Raw genomic sequence first — 18,178 nt, forward strand, 5'->3', positions numbered from 1 at the left:
TTACAAACCATAATCATTCCTGAGCATTCCCATAACATTGAGATTACCCTCCATAGTTTATCTGTTCTTATTAGATTATCATTCCCCCTCCACTAATTGGTATCTCTAGGTCCCCTACATTCTACAGTATAAAACATTGTACATTTTTCACAGAATTCACATTAGTGGTAACATACAATATCTCTCTTTTTGTGCCTGGCTTATTTTGCTCAGCATTATGTCTTTTTTTTTTTTTTTAATCTTCATTTTATTGAGATATATTCATATACCACGCAGTCATACAAAACAAATCGTACTTTCGATTGTTCACAGTACCATTACATAGTTGTACATTCATCACCCAAATCAATCCCTGACACCTTCATTAGCACACACACAAGAATAACAAGAATAATAATTAGAGTGAAAAAGAGCAATTGAAGTAAAAAAGAACACTGGGTACCTTTGTCTGTTTGTTTCCTTCCCCTATTTTTCTACTCATCCATCCATAAACTAGACAAAGTGGAGTGTGGTCCTTATGGCTTTCCCAATCCCCTTGTCACCCCTCATAAGCTACATTTTTATACAACTGTCTTCGAGATTCATGGGTTCTGGGTTGTAGTTGTATTTCCTTTTGAAAGACAAAAGTGTGTGTGTGTGTGTGTGAGTGTGTATCTTGGGTTTTTAGGGGAAAGTTTCTTCTGAAATATTCAAACTCTGTTAGTATAAAGTGAAATAATTACTTACTATTAGGATTAGTATTATCCAAAGTCTTCTGCATTTCATCATCTGTTAAATTGATTCCTATGACATTTAACCTTTGCTGAAGATCAGATATGCTTGTACTGTCATTTTTCTGAATGTTGATATTGTAAAATTCATCTTTATCTCCTGGAAAGAAAATAACTTTCGTTTAGTGAGGGATTTTCAGGTTTCCATCTCATATTTCAAAGATAGGTGGTAAAAAGGTCCCAATATTTGAAATTTTGCTTAAGAAAAATTGCAGTATCATTTATTTTTATTTAAATGTCCTGCTCATTTCCAAAATAAATAAAAGATCACTGACAAGAAATACACATACACTCACACAAATACAAATATAAATGAAGAAATTGGGGGAAAGGAACAGAGAGAAAGAAAAATAGGAAAAAAGAGCAATAGAAAAGTACATGCCATAAGATCATATACACAAATTTGGCAACAACTCCAAATGCATATACAATTAACAAAAGGTTTTTCAAAATAAATAAAGCAAAAATTGACAGAATTAAAGGAGGAATAGAAGAATTCACAGAGTTGGAGATTTTAACATTTCCCTCTAATTAATCGAACTAGTTGAATAAACATCAGTAAGAATAGAAGTCCTGACCAAACTAGCAAACAATCTAACCTAATTAATACTAATAGAATACTGCCCAACAACTGCAGACTATACATTCCTTCAAGTGCACATGGAACATCTACCTAGAGAGATCATATATTGTGCTATGAAACAACTCTTAATGAATTTAAAATAATTTAAATTATGCAAAGCATATTCTAGGATCAAAGTGTATCAAATTAGAAATTACTAAGTATTAAAGTTATTAAAGTATAAATTATTATAACATAATTAAAATATGCCCAAGTATATGGAAACTGAATAATAAATTTATAAATCACCCATAGTTTAACAAGAAATCATAAGGTAAATTGGAAATATTTTAAGTAAATGATAACCAAAGCATGACATATCAAAAATTTGTGAGATTCAGTGAAAGCAATGCTCAGATGGGAAATGTGTAGCTTTAAACATTAGAATTGAATCAAATCAGTTACCTAAATGTCTGTCTTAAAAAGTTAGCACAAGGAGAGCAAATTAAGCCCAAAGTAAAGACCAAATAGTGAAAATAAGATCATGAACCAATGAAAACAAAAAAAGAGAAAATTAACAAAACTTAAAATCATTATTTTTGTGAAATGTTTAATAAAGTTGATAAACTACTAGCAAAACTGATTAAAAATTTAAAAAAAATTATACACATCAGGATTGAGAACATGGACATTACACCATAGACATCAAAAGGATAATAAGGGGATATTATGGAAAAACTTTATGCATCCAACAAATTAGATAAAATGTAAAGATTTCTAAAGAAACAAAATTACCAAAAGTGACAGAAAAATATAGCAAATCAAAGTAACTTTATATCTATTAAAGAAATAGAGTTCAAAATGTTAAATCTCAATGAATAGATAAATTCTACCAAACATTTAATGACAAAGCACAATCACAGACAATGTCTTCCTGAAAACAGAAGGGGAGAAACTTCCCATTCATTTTATGAGGCCAACATAACACTAACCTAAATCAGAAAAGGACATTATAAAAAAATCACAAATCAATATCCCTCATAAACATATACTCAAAAATCCATAACAAAATTTTAGGAAATCAAACCTAGCAATATATAAAAAAAGCTAATAATTCATGTCCAAGTGGGATATATCCCAGGAATGAAGCTTAGTTTACTAGTGTCTTTCAACACAATAACAGAAATCCAAATAACCATATGATCATATGAAATGAAGAAAATGTATTTGACAAAATTCAATATCTCAGAAATGAAAAGACTAATATTATAACATCTCTCTAATATGGACTAAACATAATGTGCAAACTCTGAGAATTGAATTCAAAAGCATAGGTTATCAAGGAAGGCTTATTGTAAAGGTTCCTAGATTGTAAGCTCTTAGAGTAGTCACATCTATTCCTGAGTTATTATGGTTATTTCCAAATTCTGAGATGCTGCGTTCTTTGTGTACAACCTGGTCATCCCCTGGAACTTCAGGAATCTGTGACACCTGAGACTCAGAGATAGAGTTCTGCAGCTATGAAAGTCAGTATTACCCCATACAGCAACTGTTAAATAAGCTGAAAAAGAAATCAGACTTCAATTAAAGATATCAATGAAGCTGATCTGGTTAGGACTAAGGCAAATCAGACTAAAAGGTAAAGGATAATATTCATAGTGTTTTAAAACTTCAACATCTGTGTGTGACAAAAGGAAAAGATGTTTATTTGGTGCAAAATTTATATCTTCTGTTGCATGCTTATCTAATTTAACTTGTATGGTCAGTTTATTCGAACACTGTAATTACATGGAACCTTGAATAGGGAGTGAGATCTTGTTGGTTTGTGCAGGTTAATGTGATGCCCCAATTCATCCCATAGTAATTGGGGCAGAGAATAAAAACTCATTTGCAAAGCCCCCTTGAGGGACTGTGGGGTGTGGAAATATTGAACCTCCCCACCTGGGGAATTCCCAACATTCTCGCAAGCTTTGGGGACTACCAATTTAATAGGCCACGCCCTCAATCTTGGGGCTTGGCCTTATGAAACATATTCCTGCAAAGGAGAAGCTAAGTCTATGTATAATTATGCCTAAAACTCACTCCCAAGAAACTCTTTTGTTGCTCTTACACTCCAAGGGGTGTAAGTCTCCCTGGCAATGTGGGATTGAGAAAGCCTTCTTGGACCAAAAGGGGTAAGAGAAATGAAACAATAGAGTTTCAGTGACTGAGAGATTTCAAATGGAGTCGAGAGGTCATTCTGGAAGTTATTATTATGCAATATATAGATATCCCTTTATAGTTTTTGGTATATTGGAATAGCTAGAAGGAAATGCCTGAAATTGTTGAACTGCAATCCAGTAGCCTTGATTCTTGAAGATGACTGTATAACTACATAGCTCTTAAGATGTGACTATGTAATTGTGAAAACCTTGTGACTGACACTACCATTATCCAGTGTATGACAGATGAGTTAGAAAACAAAGACAAAAAATAAATAAATAATAGGGGGGATAAGGGGTATGGGGTGTTTTACTTTTATTCTTATTTTTATTTTTCAGAATAATGAAAATGTTCAAAAATTGACTGTGGTGATAAATACACAATTATATGATGATACTGTAAACAACTGTACACTTTGGATGATTGTATGTATGTGAATATATCTCAATAAAATTGCATTAAAAAGTGCACAAAAGACTTGAATAACCATTTCTCCAAAGAAGATATACAAATGGCTGAGAATCACATGAAAAGATGCTCAATATCATTAGCCATCAGGAAAATGCAAAGCAAAACCATAATGATACCACTTCACCCACTAGGATGGCTATAATAAAAAAGACAGCAACAAGAAGAGTCAGTGAGGATGTGGAGGCACTGGAACCTTCTTACACTGCTGGTGGAAATGGAAAACAGTGCAGCTGCTATGGAAAACAGGGAGTTCCTGAAACAGGTAAACTTATGAGTACATACCTGCTCATGGGTACATAGCCTAAGAAATGAAAACATTTCCAAACAAAACGTGTATGCTAATGTTCAAAAGTAGAAAAAAAACAAATGTCTATCAACTGATAAAAAGAGAAATGAAATGTGGTATATCTATACAACAGAATATCATTCAATAATAAAAAGAAATAAAGTATTTATATGTACTGCAACATAGATGAATCTTGAAAAAAGTATGCTAATTGAAAAAAGCCATTTGCAAAGGCCCATATATTGCTTGATTCCATTCATGTGAAATGTTTAAGGATTGGGCGGGGGGAGGAGGCAAGAAGGGATTGGGAGTGAACCACATTTGTAACGTTAAATTTCTAGTAGCCATAGCAGAAAAATGTAAAAGAAACAGGTGAAATTCTTTTTAACTGTATTTATTTAACCTAATAGATCCAAAATATGATTTCAACATGTAATCTGTATTTTTAAATTCTGAGATATTTTATACTTTTTTTATACTAAGTCTTTAAACTCCAATGTATATTTTATATTTACAGTACATCTCAAATTAGACTAGCAACATTTCAAGTGCTCAAAAGACATATGTAGCTAATGGCTAAAGAAACAGTGCAGGTATAACAAACAAAATTAAAATCACAGAAGGAGAAGAGAAAAAATAACAGAGCAGAGAGAATATCAGAATAGATGATGATCAAGAATTTCTCAAAATCAATGGAAGACAGCAACCCAGCATTCACAACTGCCCATTTTGTACCCTCTGATTTCTCTTGACCAAACTTTAGTCAGGACTCTCTTCTCCCCCACAGGCCCCTGAATTTTAGCTTGCCCTAAAGCCTGAGCAAGCACTAAATGTGGAACACATCCCTCTATAAAACTATCCTGAGAGACACATTTCCTATAAAACTATGGTCATATTCTCTCTTGTTTGCCCAAAACTCCCCCTTAAAAGTTTTTGCTAGTTTTGCTTACCCCCTCCATATAAAAGAAAAACCTTTTTCTGTTTGATTTTAAGATGTTTGCAATTCCTTTAGTTTGGAGTCTTCTCCCTATTGCAATAGTCTTTCTGAGTAAAGTATCTCCTTATCTAAGTCCTGAAACAGAATAAGTCCAGATTTATTTTATTTGACAAAAGCAAATCAAATATCTAGGAATCTCAGAAAACATCTAGCAAGATAAAGATTAAAACAAAACACACACACACACACACACACACACACACACACACATCATACTTGAATTGCTGAAAGCCAAATTAAAGAAAAGAAATTTTGAAGGCAGCCAGAGAAAGAAGGCACACTATATTAAGAGGAATAACGATAAAATGACTGTGGGCTTCTCATCAAAAACAATGTAAACAAGGAGAAAATAGGGTGAAATCTTTAAAGCACTGAAAGAACAATAACTGTCATGTCAGAATGCTATACTCAGAAAAAAAAATCTTGCAAAATTTAAAGTGAAATAAATACTGTTTCAGACAAACAAAAAAGCTGAAGGAATTCCTTTCCAACAGAATTACATTATGAAAAATGTTAAAAGAACTTTCTGAGGCAAAAGGAGTATGATAGTAGATGAAAATTTGAATCTATACAGAGAAATAAAGAGCATCAAATGGTAAAATCAGGGTAAATTTAAAAGTGTTTTTTTTTCATCTGTAACAGTCTAAAACAAAAATAGTAATGTTCTGTGGGGTTTATAACCCATTAAAAATAAAATGCATACCAACAATATCACAAAAATGAGAAACAAGAAGTGACAGTGTAATATTATAAGGCTCTTAAACTATATATAAGTTGACTTTATATTTTTTGAAGGCAGGCCATGGTAATTTAAATACATATATTGTAAATCCATGAACAACCACTAAAAAATTAAAGTAAGGTATAAATAATAAGCCCATAGTGAAGACAAAAATGGAATCATAAAAATAATCAAAAGGAAGGAATAAAGAATAAATGAAACAAAATTAAAAACCAGAAAGATGTGATTTTAAATCCAATCAAATCAATGATTGCTAATTAAAAGACATTGACTGACAGATTTTAAAAGAATGACCCAACTTTTTGATGTCTACAATAAAGCTACATTATAGACATAGTTAGGTTAAAAGGATGGGGAATGCTGTATCATGAAATTATGATTTAAAAAAAACAGTTGGAGTGGTTATATCATTATTAGAAAAAGTAGATTTTGGAATAAGGTATACTATCAGGGTTAAAGATGGACATCAAATAATAATGATGGCTCAAATCCATAAGAAGACATAATCCCAAATGTCTATGCACACAACAATGAATATTTAAAATTGTTAACAAAAAACTGATAGAACTAAAAGGAGAAATATGCAAATACACAAATACAGTTAAAGATTTCAACACTCTTTTCAGTAGTTCATAGAATAAGTGCACAGAAATTCAGTAAGAATACGGAACAACTGAACAATACTATAAACCATCTACACCTAATTGACATTTACAGGGCATTCATCCTAACAATAGCAAAATACATTTTGTTTAATGCACATGGAATAGTCACCAAGCTAGATATATGTTGGGTCACAATAAAACTCAACAAACTTTAAAAACTGAAATCAGCCAAGACGGCAGACTAAGGAGAGGCTGGGTTCACTTATCTCCAAGAAAAATAATGAGGGGTCAAGCAGAAACTGTCAGCAACAACAAATCTGGGGCTGTTGAGATCAGGGGAAGCACTCTGAAACACCCAGATAAGTGTGGGATGAAGTGATAGGGAAAACATGATGAGAGAACCTGAGCAATCCCCCTCAGCCCTGGCTCCTGGTGCCCCAATCTCAGGGCAGAAAGCATCTGGTTTACCAGTCTCTAGAGGGCAGGCATCTCCAGAATGAAAGTGCAACAGAGGTCCACTCTCCCAAGTGTGCATGGAAGAGAGGCAGGGATAAGCAAAGACACCACACAAAAGTACCAGCAGCACCTCCTCCACCCCAGAGGCTTCTGGGCACAGGCAGGCAGGCAGCAGGGAACATTTGAACTGGAGGGTGTGACATGCAGCCCCACAGTCCAAGAGTGACCCAGTCAGAGGCCTGTAATCACAAGAGACACTGTGCCCTTAAGCAGACTACCTGCTGAACAGCACAGGGCCAAACTCCCCACCCCCAGGGCTGGCAGGCTGGCAGTCACCAGTGAACACAGAACTGTTCCACTGATTGGATTTCCACCTGGTTTGGATGCACTTATTGGCTCAAGAGTGCCATCTGCTGGGACAGGGAAGCAAACTGCAGTTCTGCCAAATCTTAAATAAATGTCCAGGTTGTCCTGCATTTCACAAAATAACCACTGCCTTCATGCCTCCATGGTGCCCACTGAGCAGTCAGTACTTAGTCTTACATAGTTTCCATTGTATGTGGTGAATCACTTCTCTCTTACTGCTTTCAGGACTTTCTCCTCTTCAGCATTTGATGATCTGATTAGAGTATGTCTTTGACCTGGTATATCTGGATTTATTCTCCTTGGAGTTTATTGGGTTTCTTTGATTTGCATATTTATCTCATTTATATGGGTTGGAAAGTTTTCCACAACTATGTTCTCAAATACTCTTCCTTGCCCTTTTCTCTTCTCCTTCTGGGACACTGATTATTCTTATATGTTTTTCCTTCATGTTGTCCATCATTTACTTGAGATCCATTTCAAATTTTTCAGTTGTTTCACCAGTAATTCTTTTGGTTGTTCACATTCAATTGCTTTGTTCTCTAGTTCTATTCTTTTTCTGCCTCTTCAAATCTGTTGTTGTCTGTCCCTAGTATATTTTTAATTTCATCTACAGTATGTTTTCTTTCTATAAGGTCTGCTATTTTTAAATTTACTCTTTCAAATTCTTCTTTATAGTCTTCTATGTTCTTTTTGATGTCCTTTATGTCTTTCGCCAACCTACTGAAGTTGTTTTGGAGATTTGTATGTGCTTCTTTGATTAATGCCTCCATGTTCTGTGTCTTCTCTGGCTTTTTATTTTGGCTTGTCCTTGGTTTCTTGGGTCTTCATGTGCTTTGTGATGGCTACTGTCCACACACTGTGCAACAATCTGAATCGGGAGAAATGCCCGAGATCACAGCATAAAATCAGTAAGTAAATACTGCAGACCTGAGCCAAAAGCCCCCTCCCTCACAGCAGCCTGAACTACAAAACCCCACAGTGCTACAGAGCAGCACTCTCTGAACAAATGAATATATCTCAGCTCAGCTACAACTGGGGTTTTAATGTTAACTGCTCAAAACAAACTAGGAATCCCCAATAAGCAGACAGAGGCTTTTGGTAATGACTGACCTTGGAGAGTTAGGGGAAGCATCTGTCTCACGACAAGGAGCCCAAACAATCAGGTGCCATCTCTGGCTGATGGGTGAAACTGGGGGCCATAGACTGACCCTGAAAGGGGGCTTTCTGTCCCTTTCTCTCTCTCTCAACCTGGGCGGCTCAGTGGAGAAAGCCTCAGCCATTTTCACCTCACAGTGCTCTGCAGTAGAGAAAGCCTCAGCTATTTTAAACTCACAGCACTCTGACCCAGAAAAGGGTGGAGGTAGCAGAGTCAGAGAAACAAAGAATCTATTTCTATGCAAATGACCTCTCTCTAGGGGGCATATCATCCCAAGAAGAAAGAGGTGAGGCCCAGCTCTACTACCTGCCTTCCATTCAGAATCAGACCGAAGAGCCTGGGGGAAAACAGCCACAGGCCACACCTCCTTACCCCAGTCTAGAGTGACAGGCTGAAAGGCGCCACCTGCTGGGCAGAAAAGCACAGTAACTTCAGGCCTCACAGGGTGTACCAATCTTCTAAGACACCCTCAGGGAAACTGGATATTATTCCCTCCCTCCTTCCAAGACCTGAGCCCATTCTGGTCTGGGAAAACCTGATTGGGGTAACCAGGGAAACCAGATGCCTAGACAACAAGAAACTAAAACCTAGACTAAGAAAAACAAAGTTATGGACCAGTCAAAGGAACAAACTTACACTTCAGTGGAGATACAGGAATTTAAACAACTAATGCTAAATCAATTCAAAAAGTTTAGAGAAGATATGGCAATGAGATAAAGGCTATAAAGAAAACACTGGGTGTACATAAGGCAGAAATCGAACGTTCAAAAAAACAACTGGCAGAATCTATGGAAATGAAAGGCACAACACAAGAGACAAAAGACACAATGGAAACATGCAACAGCAGATCTCAAGAGGCAGAAGAAAACACTAAAGAACTGGAGAACAAGGCACCTGAAAGCCTACCCACAAAAGAACAGATAGAGAAAAGAATGGAAAAATATGAGCAACATCTCCAGGAACTTAAGGACAAAACAAAATACAAGAATGTACATACCCTTGGTGTCCCAGAAGGAGAAGAGAAGGGATAAGGGGAAGAAGCAATAATAGAGGAAATAATCAATGAAAATTTCCCATCTCTTTTGAAAGACATAAAATTAAAGAACCAAGAAGCACAGTATACTCCAAACAGAATAGATCTGAATTAGGCCTATGCCAAAACACTTAATAATCAGATTATCAACCATCAAAGACAAAGAGAGAATCCTGAAAGCAGCAAGAGAAAAGTGATCCATCACATACAAAGGAAGCTTGATAAGACTATGTGTGGATTTCTCAAGTGGTATGAAATATTTAAGATATTGAAAGAGAAAAACCACCAACCAAGAATCCTATATCTGGCAAAAACTGTCCTTCAAATATAAGGGAGAGTTCAAAATATTCTCGACAAACAGACAATCACAGAGTTTGTGAAAAAGATACCTGCTTACAGGAAATACCAAAGGAAGCACTACAGACTGATAGAACAAAACAGGAGTGAGAGGTTTGGAACACAATTTTGGGTGACTGTAGCACAGCAATGTAAGTACACTGAACAAGGATAACTATGAATACGGTTGAAAGAGGAAGGTTAGGAGCATGTGGGACACCAGAAGAAAAGAGGAAAGATAAAGACTGGGACTGTATAATTCAGTGAAACCTAGAATGCTCTACAATTGTGATAAAATGTACAAATACGCTTTTCATGACAGAGAACAAATGAATGTGAACCTTGCAAGGAGTTTAAAATAGGGAGGTATTGGGGGAAAATAAAATCAATGTAAACTAGAGACAATAATTAACTGAATCATTGTATTATGCTTCCCTTAATGCAACAAAGGCAATATACCAAGTTAAATGCAGATAAAAGGAGGGCATAGGGGAAGGGTGTGAGACTCTTGGCATTGGTGGTATTGTCTGACTCTTTATTCTACTTTGATCTAAGGTTATCTTTCCTTTTGTTGCTTCCTAGCTGTCATGTTATTGTTGTTGTTGTTTTTCTTTCATTTTTCTTTTCCTTTTGCCTCTCTACCTTCTTTGACTCTTCCTCCTGCTTTGTGGAAGAAATGCAGATGTCCTTATATAGATAGTGGTGAGGGGGTGGACACATAAATATGTGACTATACAGGGAACCATCGATTGCTTACCTAGAATGGAATATATGGGGTGTGAACAAAACCATCTTAAAAAAAAATGGGTTGATGATGAAACACTGAGGGCAATATACTGAGTGAAATAAGCCAGACACATAAGGACAAATATTGCAGAGTCTCACTGATATGAACTAATTATAATATGTAAACTCATAGACATGAAATATAAGTTACCAAGATATAGAATTAGGCTAAAGAATGGGGAGGGGTTGCTTAGCACGAGCAGAATGTTCAACTAGGTTGAACTTAAATGTTTCGAAATGAACAGAGGTGATGGTAGCACATTGTGAGAATAACTAACAGTGCTGAATGGTAGTGAGTGTGGTGGAAAGGTGAAACTCAGAGTCATGTATGTCACCAGATGGAAAGTTGGAGGTTAAAAGAATGTATAAAACAGTAAACCTTTTGGTGGGCAATGTCCGAGATGAACTGTACAAATATAAGAAATCTCTTCCATGAACCAGAACAAATGTACGACACTATTAGAAGTTAATAATAGAGGGGCATCTAGGAAAAAATGTATACCTATTGCAAACTATATACTACAGTTAGTAGTATTTAAACATTCTTTCATAAACAGTAACAAATGTACTATACCAATACTATGAGTCAACAATGGGGGGGTGGTTAGGGATAAGGAAGGATTTGAGTTTCCGTTTTTTTTGTTTGTTTGTTTGTTTGTTTAATCTTTGTTTCTTTTCTGGAGTAATGAAAATGTTCTAAAAATTGAACAAAAATTAATTGTGGTGATGGATGCACAGCTGTATGATGGTACCGGGGCAACTGTTTGTACACTTTGGATCTTTGGATAATTGTATGGTATGTGCACAATCACAATTTAAAAAAAAATGGGTTGACAAAGAAAACTTGAGGGCACTATATTGAGTTAAATAAGACAGACACATAAAGGTAAATATTGCAGGGTCTCACTGATGTGAACTAATTATAATATGTAAACTCAGAGGCATGAAATATAAGTTACCAGGATATAGAACAAGGCTAAGGAATGGGGAGCGGTTCTTTATTATGAGCAGAATGTTCAACTAGGTTGAACTTAAATGTTTGGAAATGAACAGAGCTGATGGTATCATGTTGAGAGAATAACTAACAGTGCTGAATGGTGTATGAATAGGGTGGAAAGGGGAAGCTCAGTGTCACTTATGTCACCAGAAGGAAAGTTGGAAGTGAAAAGATGGGAATGTATAAAACAGTGAATCATAGTGGGCAATGTCCGTGATTAACTGTGCAAATATTAGAAATCTCTTTCATGAACCAGAACAAATGTATGACACTATAACTAGAAGTTAATAATAGAGGGGGGAGGCAGGGAAAGATGGTAGAGTGGTGAAGTATAGGTTTTAGTTACTCCTCCAGGGCAGTAGGCAGAAAGCCAGGAACTGCATGGACCAGACACCACAGAGCAATCTGACTTTGGGCATACTTCATACAACAATCACGAATGCAAGAAACAGTAGAGATGAGCAAAAAAAAAAAAAGTTCTCGAGGCCAAGGACCTGTGCCCCTCCCTGCCAGTCCCATGGGAGGAGGGGCCGTCTGTGCTGGGAATGAGGAGGGAGAACTGCACTTCCGGCCCTGATTGAAAACTCAGGCTACTGATTGAAACTCCAAACATAGACAGACTGAGACCAGATACCAGAGAATCCGGGAGCAGTCAACCCAGCAGGGAGGAGACAGGGCTAGCAACAGTAGCAAAAAAAAAAAAAAAAAAAAAAAAAAAAACCCAAAAATAAAAACAGAGAATTTTTGGAGTTAACAGAGAATGGCAGGGCTCAGGCAGAGTCAGGCTCATATGCAAATCCACAGGGCAAGGTCCCTGGTCTGAAGAACTGAAGACCTGTTTCTCTGCTTTCTTGATTGTTCTTTAATGGCCCTAATTTTCTTGTCTCTTACCATTTCAATAGCCCATTAGATCTGCAAGGAGGTCCCTTATTTTTTTTCTCTTTTTCTCTTTTTCTAAAACAATTACTCTAAGAAGCCCATTACAGAAAGCCTCAAAGACTTGCAATTTGGGCCCAGGCAAGAGCAGAGCTAAGATAGCTCTGAGAGACAAAGCAATAAGTCTAGTGACTGAGAAAATTCACTAAATGCCACAACTCCCCAAGAAAAGGAGGGCATCCCCTTACAGCCATCTCCCCGGAGGGCTAGGAACACTCCTGCCTGATGCCAGCACCACAGCCCAGAGCTGCCCCAAACAATCCAGCATGATGGGAAGTGCATGATGGGTGCAAGCACACACCACAACATAAGGCATGGACGATACCCTTTCACCCACCCGCAGCTAATTGTCCCAGAGCCTGGAAGGTGGAGCTGTGTGAAAAGGGGGAAATTAACATGCCCCATTCAACCATCCTTTCAGCAGACAGAGAACACCCCTACACAGCCCTGTAGCCCAGAAATTCCCCTGGGGGACAGTGCTCACCTGTGACACAGCAGAGTCTTCCCTAAGTAGGGGACGTAGGAGGGCACAGCTTGGAAGAGGGACCCACTCTAAAGGCCAAGGGACAATACAGCAATACCAAGGATTTGAGGGACAGCAGCAGAGACAAACTGTGGTGAGAATGAACTGAAGGATTAGACTATTGTAAGAGCTTTAAATCTCCAGGAACACCTGGGAGACTTGACTATTACAGCCACCCTCCAGCCCTAACCGCTCAGAGACATGTTCCAAACGAAAGGCAGGAAGCACCAACTACACACAAAAATTTGGTGCACCAATTGGACCCCAAAAGACTCACATCCCCACTCACCACAAAGACAAATTTGGGGAGAACTGGCTTGAGGGGAATAGGTGGCTCACGGACGCCACCTGCTGGTTAGTTAGAGAAAGACTACACCACGAAGCAGTAGACCTGACAAATTGGAGATAAGTGTTTGAATCAGCCAACATATCCTAAAAGAACCCTATCAAGTTAAGCAAATGCCAAGAGGCCAAAAACAACAGAACATTTTAAACCATATGAAAAAAACAGATGATATGGATAACCCAAACCCAAACACACAAATCAAAACATCAGAGGAGACACAGAACTTGGAGCAATTAATCAAAGAACTAAAGACAAACAACAAGAGCATCACACAGGCTATAAAGGACATGAAGAAGACCCTAGAAGAGCATAAAGAAGAAATTGCAAGAGTAAATAAAAAAAAATAGATGATCTTATGGAAATAAAAGAAACTGTCAACCAAATTAAAAAGATTCTGGATGCTCATAGTACAAGACTAGACGAAGCTGAACAGCAAATCAGTGACCTCGAGGACAACAGAATGAAAATGAAAGAACAAAAGAAAGAATGAGAGAAAAATCAAAATGGACCTCAGGAATGTAATAGATAAAATAAAACGTCCAAATATAAGACTCATTGGTGTTCCAGAAGGGGAAGAGAAGGGTAAAGGTCTAGGAAGAGTATTCAAAGAAATTGTTGGGGAAAACTTCCCAAATCTTCTAAACACCATAAATACACAAATCAAACTCCAAATAGGATAAATCCAAATAAACACAGTCCAAGATATATTCTGATCAGATTGTCAAATACTGAAGAGAAGGAGCAAGTTCTGAAAGCAGCAAGAGAAAAGCAATTCACCACTTACAAAGGAAACAACATAAGACTAAGTAGTGACTAATCAGTGGCCACCATGGAGGCAAGAAGGCAGTGGCATGACATATTTAAAATTCTGAGAGAGGAAAATTTCCAACCAAGAATACTTTATCCAGTAAAGCTCTCCTTCAAATTTCAGGGAGAGCTTAAATTTTTCACAGACAAACAAATGCTGAGAGAATTCGCTAACAGGAGACGTCCCCTATTGTGATACTAAAGGAAGCCCTACTGACAGAGAAAGGAGAGAGGTAAGGAGAAAAGTTCAGTACTAAAGAGATTCAGTATGGGTACATTAAAGGACATTAAGAGAGAGAGGGAAAAATATACCTGACAAACATAAACCAAAGGATATGATGGCTGATTCAGGAAATGCCTTCACAGTAATAACATTGAATGTAAATGGATTAAACTCCCCAATTAAAAGATATAGATTGGCAGAATGGATCAAAAAGAATGAACCATCAATATGTTGCATACAAGAGACTCATTGTAGACACAGGGACACAAAGAAATTGAAAGTGAAAGGATGGAAAAAAATATTTCATGCACTCTACAGCCAAAAGAAAGCAGGTGCAGCAATATTAATCTCAGATAAAATAGACTTTAAATGCAAGGATATTATGAGAGACAAAGAAGGCCACTACATGCTAATAAAAGGGGCAATTCAACAAGAAGAAATAACAATCATAAATGTTTATGCAACCAATCATGGTGCACAAAATACATGAGACAAACACTGACAAAACTGAAGGAAGCAATGGATGTTTCCACAATAATTATGGGAGACTTCAACACATCACTCTCTCCTATAGATAGATCAACCAGACAGAAGACCAATAAGGAAATTGAAAACCTAAACAATCTGATAAATGAATTGAATTTAACAGACATATACAGAACATTACATCCCAAGTCATCAGGATACACATTCTTCTCTATTGCTCACGGAACTTTCTCCAGAATAGATCATATGCTGGGACATAAAACAAGCCTTAATAAATTTTAAAAAATTGAAATTATTCAAAGCACATTCTCTGACCACAATGGAATACAATTAGAAGTCAATAACCATCAGAGACTTAGAAAATTCACAAATACCTGGAGGTTAAACAACACGCTCCTAAACAATCAGTGGGTTAAAGAAGAAATAGCAAGAGAAACTGCCAAATATATAGAGACAAATGAAAATGAGAACCCAACATATCAAAACTTATGGGATGCAGCAAGTGGTACTGAGGGGAAAATCTATATCCCTAAATGCATACATCAAAAAGGAAGAAAGAGCTAAAATCAAAGAACTAATGGAGCAACTGAAGAAGCTAGAAAATGAACAGCAAACCAATCCTAAACCAAGTAGAAGAAAAGAAATAACAAGGATTAAAGCAGAAATAAATCTTATTCTTCAGAGAGAATAAATAACACCAAAAGTTGGTTCTTTGAGAAGATCAACAAGATTGACAAGCCCCTAGCTAGACTGACAAAATCAAAAAGAGAGAAGACTCATATAAACAAAATAATGAATGAGAAAGTTGACATTACTGTGAATCCTGAAGAACTTTAAAAAATTATAAGAGGATACTATGAACAACAGTATGCGAACAAACCGGAAAATGCAGAGGAAATGGACAATTTCCTGGAAACATATGAATAACCTAGACTGACCAGAGAAGAAATAGAAGACCTCAACCAACCCATCACAAGCAAAGATATCCAAGCAGTCATCCAAAAGCTTCCCACAAATAAATGCCCAGGGCCAGATGGCTTCACAGGGGAATTCTACCAAACTTTCCAGAAAGAACTGACACCAATCTTACTTAAATACTTTCAAAACATCAAAGAAAATGGAACACTACCTAACTCATTTTATGAAGCTAACATCAATCTAATACCAAAACCAGGCAAAGATGCTACAAAAAAAGGAAAACTATAGGCCAATCTCCCTAATGAATATAGATGCAAAAATTCTTAACAAAATACTTGCAAATCAAATACAAAGACACATTAAAAAAATCATACACCATGACCAAGTGGGGTTCATTCCAGGCATGCAAGGATGGTTCAACATAAGAAAATCAATCAATGTATTACAACACATTAACAAGTCAAAAGGGAAAAATCAAATGATCATCTCAATAGATGCTGAAAAAGCATTTGACAAAATCCAACATCCCTTTTTGATAAAAACACTTTCGAAGGTAGGAATTGAAGGAAACTTCCTCAATATGATAAAGAGCATATATGAAAAACCCACAGCCAGCATAGTACTCAATGGTGAGAGACTGAAAGCCTTCCCTCTAAGATCAGGAACAAGACAAGGATGCCCGCTGTCACCACTATTGTTCAACATTGTGCTAGAAGTGCTAGCCAGGGCAATCCGGCAGGACAAAGAAATAAAAGGCATCTAAATTGGAAGGAAGAAGTAAAACTGCCATTATTTGCAGATGATATGATCTTATATCTGGAAAACCCTTAGAAATTGACGATACAGCTACTAGAGCTAATAAACAAATTTAGCAAAGTAGCGGGATACAAGGTTAATGCACATAAGTCAGTAATGTTTCTATATGCTAGAAATGAACAAAGTGAAGAGACACTCAAGAAAAAGATACCATTTTCAATAGCAACTAAAAAAATCAAGTACCTAAGAATAAACTTAACCAAAGATGTAAAAGGCCTATTCAAAGAAAACTACATAACTCTACTAAAAGAAATAGAAGGGGATCGCAAAAGATGGAAAAATATCCTACGGTCATGGATAGGAAGGCTAAATGTCATTAAGATGTCAATTTTACCCAAACTCATCTACAGATTCAATGCAATCCCAATCAAAATTCCAACAACCTACTTTGCTGACTTGGAAAAGATAGTTATCAAATTTATTTGGAAAGGGAAGATGCCTCAAATTGCTAAAGACACTCTCAAAAAGAAAAACGAAGTGGGAAGACTTACACTCTCTGACTTTGAAGCTTATTGTAAAGCCACAGTAGTCAAAACAGCATAGTACTGGCACAAAGATAGACATATTGATCAATGGAAATGAATTGAGAATTCTGAGATAGACCCCCAGATTTATGGCTGACTGATTTTTGATAAGGCCCCCAAAGCCACTGAACTGGAAAATAACAGTCTTTTCAACAAATGGGGCTGGGAGAGTTGGATATCCATATCCAAAAGAATGAAAGAGGACCCCTACCTCATACCCTACACAAAAATTAACTCAAAGTGGATCAAAGATCTCAATATAAAAGACACTACCATAAAACTCCTAGAAGATAATGTAGGGACACATCTTCAAGACCTTGTATTAGGCAGCCACTTCCTAGACCTTACACCCAAAGCACAACCAACAAAAGAAAAAATAGATAAATGGGAACTCCTCAAGCTTAGAAGTTTCTGTACCTCAAAGGAATTTGTCAAAAAGGTGAAGGGGAAGCCAATTCAATGGGAAAAAAATTTTTGGAAACCATCTATCTAACAAAAAACTGATATCTTGCATATATAAAGAAATCCTACAACTCAGTGACAAGAGTACTGACATCCCAATTATAAAATGTGCAAAAGTTATGAAAAGACTGTTCTCTGAAGAGGGAATACAAATGGCCAAGAAACACATGAAAAAATGTTCAGCTTCACCAGCTATCAGAGAGATGCAAATTAAGACCACAATGAGATACCATCTCACACCAATTAGAAAGGCTGCCATTAAACAAACAGGAAACTACAAATGCTGGAGGGGATGTGGAGAAATTGGAACTCTTACCCAGTGTTGGTGGGACTGTATAATGGTTCAGCCACTCTGGAAGTCAGTCTGGCACT

At 36.7% G+C, this 18,178-nt stretch overlaps 1 protein-coding gene across 1 annotated transcript in view; it reads right to left on the reverse strand.

Moving 5' to 3' along the window:
* The window catches only part of EFCAB13 (EF-hand calcium binding domain 13), a 257,910-nt gene that overhangs the window by 57,345 nt on the left and 182,387 nt on the right, over positions 1 to 18,178 (reverse strand). Inside the window, exon 18 of the mRNA XM_037810242.1 lies at positions 727 to 870. Within this exon, the coding sequence (XP_037666170.1) occupies positions 727 to 870 (144 nt within the window). The remainder of the gene's footprint in view (positions 1 to 726; positions 871 to 18,178) is intronic.

The sequence above is a fragment of the Choloepus didactylus genome, chromosome 18 (assembly GCF_015220235.1).
Source record: "Choloepus didactylus isolate mChoDid1 chromosome 18, mChoDid1.pri, whole genome shotgun sequence".
NCBI classification, from domain to species: Eukaryota; Metazoa; Chordata; class Mammalia; order Pilosa; family Megalonychidae; genus Choloepus; species Choloepus didactylus.